The sequence below is a fragment of the Toxorhynchites rutilus genome, chromosome 2 (genome assembly GCF_029784135.1).
Source record: "Toxorhynchites rutilus septentrionalis strain SRP chromosome 2, ASM2978413v1, whole genome shotgun sequence".
NCBI classification, from domain to species: domain Eukaryota; kingdom Metazoa; phylum Arthropoda; class Insecta; order Diptera; family Culicidae; genus Toxorhynchites; species Toxorhynchites rutilus.
This window is the reverse complement of record NC_073745.1, coordinates 140,040,289-140,056,407: the sequence shown is the minus strand read 5'-3', so window position 1 is coordinate 140,056,407 and position 16,119 is coordinate 140,040,289. Positions and strand designations below refer to the sequence as shown.

General features: G+C 38.5%; 1 protein-coding gene across 1 annotated transcript; it reads left to right on the top strand.

Moving 5' to 3' along the window:
• The first annotated feature begins 9,685 nt into the window (after positions 1-9,685).
• Positions 9,686-10,426, top strand: LOC129771213 (survival of motor neuron-related-splicing factor 30-like). Its single transcript, XM_055774633.1, has one exon. The coding sequence runs from the start codon at positions 9,694-9,696 to the stop codon at positions 10,414-10,416; it is 723 nt and encodes a 240-aa protein (XP_055630608.1). The 5' UTR covers positions 9,686-9,693; the 3' UTR covers positions 10,417-10,426.
• The last annotated feature ends 5,693 nt before the right edge of the window (positions 10,427-16,119 follow it).

Here is a 16,119-nt window from a genome sequence, read left to right as displayed (position 1 = left end):
ATTTGTTTTTCCTTGCATAAATCGGCTGGTATCGACAATGTCAACGCAAAAGTGGTACAAGATTGCTTTTATGTTATTGGACACGAATTGCTAGGCCTGATAAATGAATCATTGCAAACTGGGCCCGTGCCTGAAGTTTGGAAGGAATCTTTTGCGGTTCCCATCCCCAAAGTTAATGGGACGGATAAAGCCGAAGGGTTCCGCCCTATTAACATGTTGCACACATTAGAAAACCCGGTGCACCCGTGGCCGAGTGGTTATCATGTGGATTATCATGCCGGGTGTTCGGGTTCGATTCCCGTTCTGGCCGGGGGATTTTTCGTCAAAAAAAATTCCTTCGACTTGCACTGTGGTCGCGTGTATTCTAGAGTATTCTTGCCCCTCGGAATACATTCAAGGCGTGTTATTTGACTTAAGGAATCTCAACTAAGTATTAATAAATGACGCTAGTTAATGCGGAGCACTTGAACGAAGATCTTCATTCTCTCGCTCGGTGGTAAAATGCTCGCAATTAAAGTAAAATGTTAGTAAGACAAAATACATGCTCATTTCTTCAGCAAACTCCATATATAACGGTAATTTTGAAATCGATGGTGAGACTATTGAACGGGTTAAAGAAATAAAATATCTGGGAGTAGTTATTGATGACAGACTAACTGTCCAGTCTCACATTGATAATGTCATCAAAAAGGTTCCTAAAAAGTACGGCGTCATTTGTCGTTTGAAGAATGAGTTAAACGCAGTTAGTAAAGTCAAACTATATAAATCACTCGTCTCACCACACACAGACTTCTGCTGTTGCAGCGGTTAGAGAATAAAATCATGCGCTTAATTTTAAGATGTCATAGGTACACTTCCTCTCTCATAATGTTGGACGCGCTACAATGGTTATCTGTGAAGCAAAGGATTTATTACTTGACAATGGTGTTCATCTTCAAAATTTTGAAAAAAAAAAATATAAATGAGTAGTCTACAAAAGCATGAGCCACGCGCACGTTTCGGTGGACATAGATAACTTGATTTTGAACACTGGCGAAAATCGTTATACAATGAAATGTTCTAGGGTCTTCAGTGGAAACCGGATTCGAACCAGGGATAGCCCAGACGGAATACTCGAAACTATCGTGTTAGCAGATGGTTATATCGAGTTTTTTTTTCTGTACCGCGGCAGATCTCAGTGTGAGTATCTAGTGGAAACTTGAAGATCTCGGGTTCGATTCCCGATCAGTCAAGGATCTTCCCGGGTTGGAAGTTTGCTTGACATGCCTTGGGATTATATCTTTATTTTTCGGTTTCCGTATTTTGTTTAATGTTCTTATGATAGCAATTTATGTCTGCAACAGAACCAGTTCGTTTTATTTTGCGTACTGGTTCCTGATGCGCTTTGTTAAACTTTAAAAATTATCCTCATGATAAATCGTTCTGCTCAAACCATTGTGGGGTATGAGTTGGGACCATCATCATCAATAGTTGCCTCTGAGTCCAACTCTGTAATTTTCACCTTGACCGACAGAACCATTTTTCTACCCTCAAGGATCAACGAGAGCTCCAGTTCAGCTATCTCGTTCTTCGTGCTGTTTCTAGTGTGACCAAAAGATAAATTCTTATTGAATTGTGCGCTGCAAATAATCAATTCCGGTTTTCTTTTCATTATCTGCGGCGCAACGGAAATGTGGCGTCTTCTCGCCGTGTGTTTAACGATCGGGGATGTTCTTGGAGTTGGACCATCATCTAGAGGCGAGTGAACTGCAAAGTTTAACAGTTCACGCCGGCGCGTACCATCGGTGGCCCGCACTAGACTGCCTTATCGTTGTTGTGTCATTGTGTCATAATTCGTAGCATGTAACAACAAACGGATGCCACTGGGGAAAAACCTTCTGCAGGATCATATTTGAACAAACGAGAGGGAATTATTCAGAAAAAACGGTCAATCGGCAAACTCTGCCTGGAATAGCGTTCGATAGAGCGAAAAGCATTAAGTGCAGCCACCAGATGTCGAGGAGCATGAATTACAGCGGCGGCGGGAACGTGTTAATGTCCTTTTCAAACTTTTACGAGTTATGTGAAAATCGAAGAATGTGAAGTAGCGGCCATCTTTCAGTAGCCTCAGTAAATCTAGCCCAATTGAACTACAACGATCTTAATACTTTAAAAGATTTGAATGATTCCAAGTTTCAAGGCAAATTACACAGAGTAACGTTCACGATTATGTTAAATTACAACGATTTTCTGGAAATATTTTTGATAGTAAAGTATGATAAGGAAGATGAAACCCTAGGATTCTGGATGCTTAAGGCGATTGACGTGTTGTGTTCATTGAACGTTAGTTTTGAATCGAATATGATCTCAAGACCATTGAGCATCTCAACGCTATTTAACCCTCCTGTACTCGCGTCAAAATCATAACACGTATACTCGCGCACGGTGTCACAGACCGAAAGTTAAACTTCTCTGTAATGTTGCCATTGTGTATTTTTCAGACTTTATTGCATTTATTTGAACAAGAGGGTATGATTGAATGCAAAAACTTCAAAAAATATGTTTTCTTCGTCTTTATTATGTTTTAATAGTCATTTAATTCAGCCTCCTCAAAATAGAGGAATTTTTTATACTCCAACACAATTAACGAAATTCGAATATTTCACTGTTGCTAATTAAATGTAAGCAACTGAAAATAATTCATGGAAGTATAAAAAAAGGCACTTGTCCAAAAATGTTGCACCTATACTCGCGTCGGTGTGTCAGACCGAAAGTGTTAAAAAAGGGCACACGTCCCCTTTGTACCAACACAAGCGATACGCTAAACGATGACGAACGACGAATAACGAAGTTAGATAGAATTGCAAAGTCGTAGTGTTGATATTTTCTGCGAAATGAACGAATTGTTGATTTCTCGGTCTGACAGACCAATACGCGAGTATAGCAGTGTTAATATATCATTCCGTAATTTAAACGAAAAGACAACGGATGAACGTTTCTGCGAGCAGGATATGACTGAAGACTGATGATTTCAAAATTATTCTATTGAATTCACATGATTCAGTGCTATAAACTCGAACTGGTTCACCTCCATGCAGATCTATTTTCACTACTTCGAAAGTAGAAACTATCGAATCATTCTATTTAGATAGAGTCATAGTGTCATATGGTCGGTGTTCAGTCAGACTAAACGAGTAAGCAGAACTAAAAGTTTGAAGCTGTGTGTTTGATTAGCTTTAAATCATTTCAATCAGCAGCACAAGACAAGGCTAATCGTAATTCTCGGAGGCCAATACAAGCTGACAATACAGAGGAGTTTACCTCTGATGTTTGCATGACAAGCAGCAGCTTCGATCCCTCCAATAGATGGGAGGTCGATTCTAAAAAATGAGCAGCACTCATTGATCTCCAATAGCACCCTTCCGTTTCGGTCAGCACGATCCAAGCGTATAATATGAAAATCGTGGAAAGAGAGATCAGTTCCAGAAGAAAGCCTAGTATCGGACAGAACAAAAACATCACAAATAATGTAATGAATTGAAAATTTTAACGAATTCAATTTAAGTATACCACTACGACAATTCCACTACAAAACAGTGATATTTTCGACCTCTCTGTTCAAATTAGACTTCGATGGCAAAATAAGGACAGGAAAATGAACTGCGTGCCCTCGTTGGAGTGTTCATACACTGTTTGACCGAAGTAAAATATTTTACGCTTTTTGAAAAATAAAATTTCCTCAACGTGTACTGATCAAATATATTCAACACAGAACACGACAAGCAAATATTCAGTTATGGGATGCATAAACTATTTTTTCGGTCTATTCATCGATCCTGTCGGTACATTTTTCTCCCTGTTTGATGTTTGACATTGTTTGTCACTGTTGATAATTGAAGAGTGGTAAACAAAATAGTGTTTGTACAAGTTTCAATCCATACTTCATCTGTCAAAAATTGTCAAACAAACAGTGTACGGCCATCTTAGCTGTGTCCCCTCTAATTTCGGAAACTCGCAGCGTGGCGAAGACGTTCAGCCTTATTCTTGTTCACGGTCGTATCTGAATTTCGTTCGAATGACTTGATTCAAACATTCTCGAAAAGACTCGTTTTCGTTCGAAACCTTTCGAACGTAAGCAGGAATAAGAATGGACAAAAAATTTCGAACTTATCTGGAATGAAAATAAAAATAAGGGTGATTCTGTGTGATGATTGAAAAAAAAAGTTCTCTCGGAACGTTCCAGCAAAGAATGTTCCAATTTATCCCTGCTACTCTTTTGATTGTTTCCCATACAGAGAGATCGTGAGGAGTTCCTCCACAATCACGTCCTTATCTTTGCAAGGTTCTGCCAAATGTTGGTCCCCACAAGTGGAACAGCGCGCCTTGTTAGCGCATTAAGCTGCCGTGTGACCCACAGTCTTGCACTTCAGGGATGCCATGGGCTAAGGGACAGAAAGTCTTACAGGTAACCTAAATTATTCTACCATCACTTCATTGGCAAGGAGGTTCATGATTCTAACATTCATCATGGAGGGCTTTTCAAACTTGCCATCTCCTATACTTCTAATTGATTCACACGTCAGACCAGCTTTGGTTATTTTCCCCGAAATTTGTACGTCATGAGAAGGGATGTAAACGCGGTATTCTAACGTAAACCGCTGATCGTCAGCAATGACATTTGCATACTTCCGATCAGCCACGACAACACGCAGTTTGTTTGGTCTAACGATTGAAATTTCGATCATAGAGAATTATTTTACTAGAGTTTTTATGATATAAATGACATCTGGCACTGTTTCGTTTGACTTGGGTCAGTTTGAAGTGCTTTTTCTGGATAGACTTTGACACAGGGTGGATGCACAACTAAAGGGGACGATGAGTTTGACGTTTTAACAGAAGCGAAAGCAACATAATTGGAAGACGATATCGTGGGTTGAGGGAGAGTGGAAAGTTGTGGTGATTAAAAGGAAACCATTGCATTTTAAGGGGGGCTTGTTGAGGTGGATTGAATCTTCATCGCAAAAGATATCTTCTTCAAAACAAATTCTCACACCTTCCGTAACCGTAGGAGCCTTGTTCATGTTGTTGTTCACATTGGAGATGATTTACAACAAGCCAACAAGCAGCATAAGATTGCGCAAATTCTGACAATGAGAAAGCGGATACTCGTATAGGTGGACGCACTGGAAGGCGATTTCTCCGAGCTTCATATGATGATTTTTACCACTTATTACGTCAGAATACCCTTTTGAGTTGACAAATCAATTTGGACAATGGAAGTCTTGGACGATGGTTACATTTAATTATTCCTAGTGTTCCTTCAAGGGCGTTGTTTCAATTTGAGTCGTGAATTCATTCGCACGATGAATAGACATATCCACAGAATGAACCAGCAGCATTCATCGGTGTGAAGAAGGCTACGATGACTATTAGATGTCACAGTTCGGCAGTATACTGATAGTGGGATCGAAAAAGAGTACTTTTGAGGCTCAAGAAAGACAATACTATGTTGTCGTGATGTCGTGATGTCGCCGTTAACTGAGATGCAAAGGTAACTTGAGAGGGCTGACATGTCAAACGTCATATGAAACTGAGAGGACTTCCGTGATTTGTTTGCCTGTACAGAGTAACGTTTCTAATCGTATTTTTTCAGAGTTAAACATCATGAAATTGGATAAACAAAAGGATTTTTATTTAAAGTAGTTTTGTTATGCGCAAATAATGTCAATTTTTATAATATCTCAAATTATATTAGAATGCCCCTAACATTTTTTGACAGCAAAACTTCTGACTTCTGACAATTGACTACCAAATGAAATAATTTATTAATTTTTTTGAGAAATACGAAAAATGAATTGTCTGTCCCGTAAAGCAAATGCCATTGAGTAAATAAACGATTTGAAAATAAATTGCGTTATCTTGACGTAGGCCCATTTTAGTTCGAATGGGTATGGGTATCAGACCAATTATTCAGAAACAGCTCAATTTTTGTGATGATTAAGTATTTGGTTTTTTGGGACTTTTGTTGAACCAATTTTGATTCGTGCATTCCTATTTGTATTTGGTTATGGTTACGTCACGCGTAGACAATTCTATTCCGTCAAACATGAAACACATCTCATTGAAAAGTGCAGGCAAAGAAAGGTCGACTTAACATAACGGACAAATTACTCATCTACCCTGTACGCAATAGTGTAATATATATGTTACAGTCATGAAGTATATATGAGAAGCAAACTCTGTATATTAATACAAAAAAAAAAAACCAGTTTTACAATTACCTTTTACGACTCTAGAGAAAATAGGTAACGTTCGAAAAACAAAACGAAGTAAAAGCTGAAAAGCCTGGAAGCGTTAGCGGACTTCAAATCGGCAGAAATCGAATGTATTAAGGTCAATAAGTAATACATGGAAGAACGCCCAAGACAATTACAGTAGAACCCATAAAAACGCGTGCAAGAGGTATCATCCCAAAATACAATTAAACAGAGACAATGACTTAATAACAAGAATATGCCTATAAATACTAACTAGAAGCGTGTGGAAATCATTGGTTAGCATGTTAGCAATAGTTCGACGTATTGAAGTTTTTACGTTTTTCCCAATCTTACACACACAGGTGACGAACGAAGGTATCATCAATGTAAGTTACTTACGGAACAATGTACGCACGAATTCTAGAGGGCACACACATACACACAGGCGCGAGAAACTGCCAGTCGAGATATTTTTCATAAAATTTGAAAGACGCGGCAATTCTTATGAATCTTATGAAGACTATTTAGTTCAGGGAGCATAAACCAGGAAAAAAACACTCTCATTAATTATCACAAACAAAAACAATAAGGTGTCAGTAGTGATCCCCGATAATCGTTCGATTAATCGATTAATCGAATACTTCCTACAGAAATCGATTATTAATCGAACGAATACTGCATTACCAATAATCGAAGCGAACGAATAATTTACGTCGATTAATCGATCCAAACTCAGAGAGAAAAAAACGTACCGCCTCGGCAGTTTTATCCTGAAAACAAATCATTATCTTTGACACTCCCCTAAGTTCGTAAACAAAGCTCAATGCCGCCAACGTAAATTGAACTTCGTTTACGACTTTAGGGGTGAGTAAAAGATAATTGATTTTCAGGCGGAATGAACACTTTTTTGATTCCATATGGCTTTCTAGCAAATGAGAAATGTTAATCAACTAATTATTTCTCTCAGTTTGGCGATTAATCGATTAATCGATTATTTGGGCCGATTAATCGTATCGAATAACAAACTGCTGAAAACTATTCGATTAGCTGATGAACGATTAATTTCAAAAATCGGGGATCACTAGGTGTCAGTTGAGCAGTGCCTACTTCGTGTTCGGAATGGACACATATTTGGAATTGTTGAAGAAGCTAGAAGGGGAGGTTGGGGAGAAATGGCGAAAAGAATCGGGGAAGTCAGACAGATATGTTCTTTATTTCTGATTCAGATTTGTCCAAATCCAGGTCCTCAAAGGTAGATGGCAAAAATGATGCGGGGCGTAAAGAATAAAAAATGTATACATTTAAAAAAGGCTTTCATTCGAAATGATGGAACAAAGAATCTTTGTGTTATCATTTGTCGTATCACTGAAAAACATTAGGACGCACGTTTTAAGTAAAGCTAAATATATTTGTGAAATCATACTTAGCATTAATTATCTTGAAAACTAAACCGATTTTGATTCCAATAAACGATATTAGAAATTGCGAGGATAAGATAAAGCAAACAGGTGAATGAAGTGTAAGGGATATGATCGATCGCAAGTAAAACTTCTACGATATACTAATCTTTGGTGGGACTAGATAAATTATTTACTAAACACAATCCGTGGTGGGAGCTTGTGGCAAACATGGTGTAAACCAAGCTCATATTAAAGTTATATAGCTTAATATAATTGAAATGATCTCCTCTTCTAGTGGGCGAAATGTTCTCTTCCTGTAAATAGTAAAATACCAGTGGCTGGTACGAGAAGGGATACCATTTCGCTACCCGATAGTCTCGCTTCGAGAGGGAAAACAGATTTTTCGTAGTAGGTGTTGTTTCGTACTTAAGGATTAGGCAAGTGAGCAGGATGAGGATACGTATGGCAAACAGAACTAGTCATTTTGTAGAGTAAAACTGATCGTAATTCTAATATCGCTTCTGAATAGGTTTCATCGGATATATACTCTGAATGATCGAATTAGTTACATTTGTGCAAGTGTTTCCGTTGTATGATTCTTCCTTTTAATTGAACTCAACAGTACACAATAGCTAGTCACCGCTCAAAATTAAGACCGCGACAGCCAGAAAGAAAGGAGTTGGAGAGAATGAAAGAACAAATGAAACATGAAAAGGAGGACCACAGTTTGGATTTAGACTACTAATCACATACACAAAACAGTAAAAAAAACAGGCAACCAGCAATAACAAAACAACAAAAATAAAATAACAAAACACTTCAAATGGAACAGAATCCGATAATTTGCACGAACACTTCACACCTTCACACACAAGCTGAAAGTTTAGAACAAAGAACTACCTCATTAATGTTTAAAAACGGAAGAAAACAAACGTCAGGAATAAAACGAAAGCAGCAGAGAGCAAAATTCAGGCGGGACGGAGAGAATTCAGAAACAAAGGTAACAAGTTGCTTGCAAAGAAATTATAGACAACACGTTATGAGAAGGGTGTTATATTTGGGTATTTTGTACAAGGGAGAAACAAACAAAAAATAGAAACTAGTGAAAGATTGGTTCGATACTGATAACAACAATCAAAACACGAAAACAATTCGCAATGCTGAACGTCAAAAAAAACACTGCTTTTCCCGTTGTGACTTGTCTTTCAAAATTTTGGAGAGAAACAAAAAGTACGATCCTACTTTTCAAGTTTTACGTTTGATCCGCAACTGGTCGCGTAACCGTTTTTGTACGCTCTTTTGAATGTGTTCCGTTCGTTCTCATACAACTTGACTATACAAAACACACACACACACACCTTGAATGACATGAATATTATTATATAGTTTAAAATGTTATTTGTAAGTAAGTCGAACAGATACCAAGAAATAAACAAAAATTTAAGAAGGAAACCATAAATCAACTGATGATGCTTATTAGAGTATAACACGAAGCATAAATGATGAAATTAAAAAAAAACAAATTGTATCAGTATGTTTAACAGTAAAAATACGAAAAATATATTACAATACAACATGGTCTGCTGTTACTTTAACGATTTATTACAGCCATTATGCACGATTCGCAACATTTGAAAACTTGGCTACCCAATTTTTTTTTAGCTTTGTATACACAGAATCGTATAGGATTATGAATCAATTCAGGATTTCCAAACTCTTACCAACAAATCAAAGATATCTGAATGAATTTTATGTGAACTATTTTGTTAAACGGTGCCTCACATGTTCATTTTTAGACGACATTTATTAATAAATCGTCTTTATGTTTTTGTGACACCTATACCCTAAAGGTTACCCGAGTATTCCTAAAAGTTAATGTGTGCAAATGTTATATATGCGGGTAACATATCCTCTGGGGCTATATTCGATTCGAAATAAGATGAGGGAACTTCTTAAAATGATTACCTGCGGTTCGGATGTATACCTGGACTCATAGTCAATCGGTAAGCACATTTCTTTATTTCTTTACCACAGTAGTATTCAAATATCATTCAAGTATGGCAGATGATCTCCAAAACTATAAATTACAGCTGCAGCAAGTGGAAGCAGCACTCCTCACGGATCCAGAAAACACAGAGCTGCTCAAACTGAGGCAAGATTTGGAAGAAGTTATCGATCTGACAAAGGATCTGATTCGGGCACAGCAGGAAGCTGAGCAGAAGAAGAGCACATACATCGAACCAACCAACAACAGCTACTTCGAATCTTTAATAGCAGCAGCAGAGAAAAAACAGACCACCCAACCTCTTGCTATCTGGAAAGTTGGCGACAAATGTTCGGCCAAATGGATCGAGGATGGGAAATATTACGATGCCACCATTGAAGCCATCATAGACAACGGAGAAGTCAACATAGTATTCGATGCCTATCAAAATCGAAGCACCACAACCGTTGGCGAGCTGAAGAAGCGCAAAGTGGACAACGAAGTTTTTCCGTCGAACAGCAATAAACGAATGAGACCGAACCAGAAAGAGTATCTCAGGAAGAAGAAACAGAAGAAATTGATTCGGATGAAGGAGTTGGATGAAGAGAAGGAATCGGAGAAAAATAATTGGCTTCAATTTTCTGCAAAAAATGCGAAGAAAACAGGCGTTAAGCACAAGAGCATATTTGCATCTTCGGAACATGCCAACGGGCGGGTTGGTATTGGCACATGTGGAGTGTCCGGTAAACCAATGACAGATTTTTCTCACGGTAAGCAGTACCGAAAAGGAATGTAAACAACATTCGAACAGATTACCAAGTATTTGACTGGCAATAAAGATAAAAAACAAATAAAAATCCTGGTTTTTTTTCTAATTTTGAAATTATATCCTTCGTCCCATTTTTTCTATGCTTTTGGTAATTCGCATTGACGGCATTGAACTGGTGGTATAAGTGATAATATGTCAAAACGAATCCAATCGAAATGTCAAAAGAGATCCAATAATCAAGATGGGTCTATGGTACTAGCAAGACGGGTCTATGGTACTAGGTGAGGCCGTTTCGTCACTAAGTTGGTTAGGGGAGCGGTATATGAAAACAGTACAGAAGAAAGCAGAAGGGGAATTATTTGCTTGAAGCGTGAAAGAGACAGACTGATCACGAGCGAGCTTGGGCACAAGCGTATTGTGTTTTGTTTACAAACAAAACACAGTAGATTTCCAAGATGGCTGAAGAGTGATTTTAGCAATTTGGCCCACCTTAGGATATACTTCTACGCGCCTTGGGTACTAGGTGAGGCCGTTTCGTCACTAAGTTGGGTAGGGGAGCGTTATATGAAAACAGTACGGAAGAAAGCAGAAGGGGAATTATTTCCTTGAGGCGTGAAAGAGACAGATTGATCACGAGCGAGCTTGGGTACAAGCGTACTGTGTTGACGTAGGACTACGTCTTTCATTTCTATACTGGGGTGTAAAATCAAAGTTTCGAAAACGAAAGCGTTACGCCGAAGACCGAGATTTTGAGTGTTAATAGCTCCTAAACAACTGAACGAAATGGTATGATAAACACTTCATTCGAAAGATAAAATGTCTACGCGTTCTATACTTGTTACTTTCTGATCCAAAAACTTGTTTCAATAGTCTTAAATTTGCTTTCAAAATAGGCTATTGAAATCACCAATCGTTATATAAGCGAGCGCCGCTCGGAAATCCACTCAGTTCTAATTGAACAGCGATTGGAGCATGTTGTCGCTGTTGTGGTGAAGCTCTTCATTTATCATGAAAGCGCGGATGAACGGTGTCACCAAGAGCCTGTTTGTGCACCTTAGGCCAGAAGGGAATCCATCAGGAGGAGAGTGATGCTACAAACGGTTCCCCGGGAAGATCTCGAAGCAGCCGCTACACATACACACACATACACGCACGGAATTCTTTCCGTTTGGATCGAGAAAGATCCGGAAAATAATCTGCCAGTTCCTCTAGGAATTTAGAAATACATTCATGTGAAAGAGTTTATTTGAATGTTTTCTATCCATGTAACACTGTGACAATACATTAGGTTTTGTGATTTTTCAATCAATCGCAATCAACAGGATAGCTTCTGAAGATTATTCTTCCTCATCAGTAGGATATTTCCGTATCCAATATTGGATGCATAAAACCTTGTGTCTCCAACGTAACGCTCTCGTTTTCGAAGTTCTCCAAATATTCATTCATTCAGAATGAATTCAGATTCAACTTCATACAAATGATCTCTAAATCAACGATAGTCCTACGTCACCCTTGCGGTTATACCATAGATATAACCCACTTCCTGTTTTTTGTTTACAAACAAAACACAGTAGACTTCCAAGATGGCTGAAGAGTGGTTTTAGCAAGTTGGCCCACCTTAGGATATACTTCTACGCGCCTTGCCAATAATCAGGAGGGGTAAAAGTGTTATTTTTCTTACAATAATCCGTTACATAGAGAAAGTATTGTTATGAAACGGTGAAAATAATCGAATTATTAAAAATGAACGATCTACATTTTCTCATCAATTAATGCTAGCGTTTCAAATCATAAGGGTGTTCCGTCTGCTGGGAACTGTGGGTGGACTGTATAGGGTGAGTTGCTTCACTCATGGAGACAACCGGGTGCGTGGAAGGAAACCTTGTGTTCCTCACGCTTTATTCTTCAGGGTGGGAGCCCCTTGTGGCTCCGCTCCATGCTCTGAAAAGAGCATGTAAACTCTTTTGGATTGGCTTTAGGAAAACCTTTCGTGGGATGCGGATTGGAGTAGCGCAGAGTGAAAACATGGTGGATTTGCAATCTATACTAGATTCATTCTCTCTTTATTCACTGACACTTATATACATTGTATGCTGATGCGCATGCGGATGCGCCACCTTTTCTTCTGCTGGTAGAATTTTCTTACGATGCCGCTGCCGCTGCTGGTGCAATCTTGAAATGCTATTACTTTTGCTGGTGTTCTTGTTGATATTACTGCTACTGCTCTTGACGCACTTTTGCGACGAAGTGTTGGCTGTGTACACTTTTGCACTGCATTCGCTGCTTGTAGTTGTTGCTTGCGACACGGTTGATAATAGACTGTACTCAGCGCGGTCGGGTGGCTGCTTTTATGCTCGTCTGTTGCGTCACGAAGAGAAAAAGTGGGTGGGACTTACGATCTGATATGTTTTCTTCTTCAGTGCGCTTCTCGGACTGAACAAAGGGTCCGACTAATTTTGGCAGATACTGAAATTTCAGTATTATTGACTTCTAAACATATATACACTTGATTATAATTCATTATTTTCCATTCTTTGTGTGGACACCGACTGGACAACATCGTTGCTGGACGGGCTGGATGGCGAGGGATCGAGTGCCTTTCTCAAGGCAAGAGGGCGGAGGTGGTAGCGCTGGAGTAAAGTAGAGTAGAGTTTTCAAAGGGCCTTTCTCAAGGCTAGAGACGAATGAACTGCAAAAGTTTAAAGTCTCTATAATACAATACCTTCCTTCCTTCCTTCATTATTTTCTGAGTATATACCGAGTTTGATTCTGACGTTCTCCGATAAGTTACAATTTTACTGTGAAATCATAATCGTTTCGCTAAAAAAATGCAGATATTAGATCGTGATTCCCGTGAGCGCATTTGCGATAGCAGTAAGCGAAATCCGTCCGTGAAAATACCACTAATTACGGTTTCTAAATACCGTTTAAGTGTCACACAGTGCCATTGTTTCTCGCTTAAGCGAAGCCAAGCTAACGCTTACGAAAGAAGTAAAAAATCGTCTCTGTGGTACTCCATCTCACTTCGTTAGTGTGCGAGAATGTCAAAGAGATGCGAAGCAAACCCTTGCTTTACAGCATCTGCTCGTAGCAGCAGAATCGCTTGCTGGAAATGCGACAAGCCGTACCATCTCAAGTGCGCCGGAATCTCGGGCAACCAGCACAAGATAATACGCGATTGCTCCGGTGCTGACTGGCTGTGCGCACACAGTCGCAACTCTAAAGATAGCGTCGATCAGCAATCATCAGTGTTAACTCTAATGAACGACCGCTTCTCGTCCATCATATTCGGCTTATTTATGCACAGATTGGTGTAACTCGCTCCTTCTGTCGTGCATATGGCCAAAATCTGCCACGCTCGAGCTGCTGTAACCACCTCAGGCCGCGGTCAAATGTATAACATGACTCGCCCAATTTTGAGGAAGAAATCAACGATATGCTGCTTGAATTCAGCAAAGTGTTTGATTCATTCCTCATCGATAGTGATCGCCCTGCTGATGTCATTGCTAACAAGCGTAATAGAACGAGCAGTAGTTCCCTAGCTCATATAGCTCCATCCAGGATAAGTAAAAGAATCAAAACGGATGCCTCTGTTAACGCATCAGATCTGCTCATCGTAAATGAAGCTTCTCCGTACCCTCCATCTTATAATGCAGTGTAATTTATAACCATCGTCCAATGGCTTCAACCAGCTCAACTGTTCCAGCATCCATCACACAACCACCCAAATCAAGATGTCAGCAGATCATATCGAGTGTCATCTACCACTATTACTCTCTGTATCGGTTACACCGCCGCTTGTTTTTGATTGCACTACCGAATTAATTTATTACAACTATCGTAAGGCCAACTTTTCGTCAATGAACCGTTTCTTTCTAACCATAGATTGGAATGAAATTTTGAACGACAATGACATTGACAAAGCTACATCATCCATGTCAAATGTATTGTTTTACTAGTGGAACGCCGCATCCACCATGGACAAATCGCAGTTTGAAACGATTAAAGTCAATTAAAAGATCCAACCTAAAAAAAATTTTCCCGATATCGCTGTGACTATTGGAGAAACCGGTATTCAGTTTCGAACAAAAATTATAAACGTTTAACACTCCTATACTCGCGCATTGGTCTGTCAGACCGAGAAATCAATAATTCGTTAATTTCTCAGAAAATATCAACACTACGACTTTGCGATTCTCTCTAGCTTCGTTATTCGTCGTTCGTCATCGTTTAGCGTATCGCATGTGTTGGTACAAAGGGGACGTGTGCCACTTTTTTAACACTTTCGGTCTGACACACCGACGCGAGTATAGGAGTAACTTTTTTGGACAAATGCCATTTTACATATTCTAGAATATTGTTGAAATGAAATGCATAAATTAATGATAGTGGCGTGGAATATTTATTGAATATAATGCATAAGATAATGACCGAACTATTCTTATTTGATTTCAGTCCCTTTTGTAACTGGATTGAACGGATCCATATATTAACTATTCATCGATATATTCGTCGTTAGATTCATACATTCAAAAGCAAAATATGAATGTTTGACTTTCGTATAATTATTCGCTAAATATAATGGTCATACATATACACACTTGTGAAAGAATTTCACTTGTGGAAGAATTGTAAACAATAAACTATAAACTAATCAGTGGCTTATGGTCATTTTTAACAGTTACAGTTTCGGGGATATTTTTTTTATATCGAACAATATCTACAAGAAAACAAGAAAAAGAAAAGGACGTTCCTAGAAATCCTTTTATATAATCTTTATGCCCCATCTAAAAAAAGGCATTAATTCTTAGTTTACCAAGAACTAAGAGACAAAGAATATTAGAAATATGCAAACTTTATATTCCAGAACCTTTATCATCTAGTAAATATCTACAATACGTTATACATTCTTCATTTGATATAAAAAGTCACAGGAGGGTTGTGTCCGAGACACGACCACATAGTTGACGTAGGATTCCGTTAGGCTATCTGCTGATTTCGGATATGTTTGAAGAATTACATCGTTAAACTCTTTGATAATGATTTGGTGGCTCTGAAAATGGCAATTTTGTTTGGTTGTTGGGTATTGTTTGTTCACTCCACCAGTGTTTGCCGAGTGATGATGACAGAAGTATGGTAAACAGTCGTTGGATAGTGCGTATCGGATAGAAGATGCCGAAGTGGAATGAGATATGATGAAAACCGCCCTTTGTGACGAGATGACTCCTGTGTTATGTATGGATGAAATAAAGAAAAAAACTCACCAGTGTAATAGAAGATACCGAGCACAATTATCATTTTTTCTCATCAGTAAATATGTTTCTTTTATATAGAGAAAACATATTTGAAATGGGAAAGGTAGTTTTGTTTTAAAATTTTTACTTTCTGAGTGTTTATGCAACCCAATGCGAATTACTATATGTAGAGCATATGGGAAATCACTTTTTCGAATATTTCTTCACTTTTCCAATTTTTTTTCTCGACGCATGAATTTTCCTTGGGTGAAAATGAACACAACAAAACAGACAGCTTAAACCGAACGACTCGTTCTCGAGCAGAAACACACCTTGATTTTTATTTATGAAAATTGAAATAACTCGTTTCATATATCAAGTCATTTTCAACACAACTGCTATCGTATCACTCACCGTATCACTCATTTTCGTATTTCTCACCCTTATTAATCGTATCACTCACCCTACTTGCAATATAAAAATGCCCCCGACTATA

Excerpts from the sequence above, each read along its gene's own strand:
- LOC129771213 (XM_055774633.1), top strand. The coding sequence starts at position 9,694 with ATGGCAGATGATCTCCAAAACTATAAATTACAGCTGCAGCAAGTGGAA.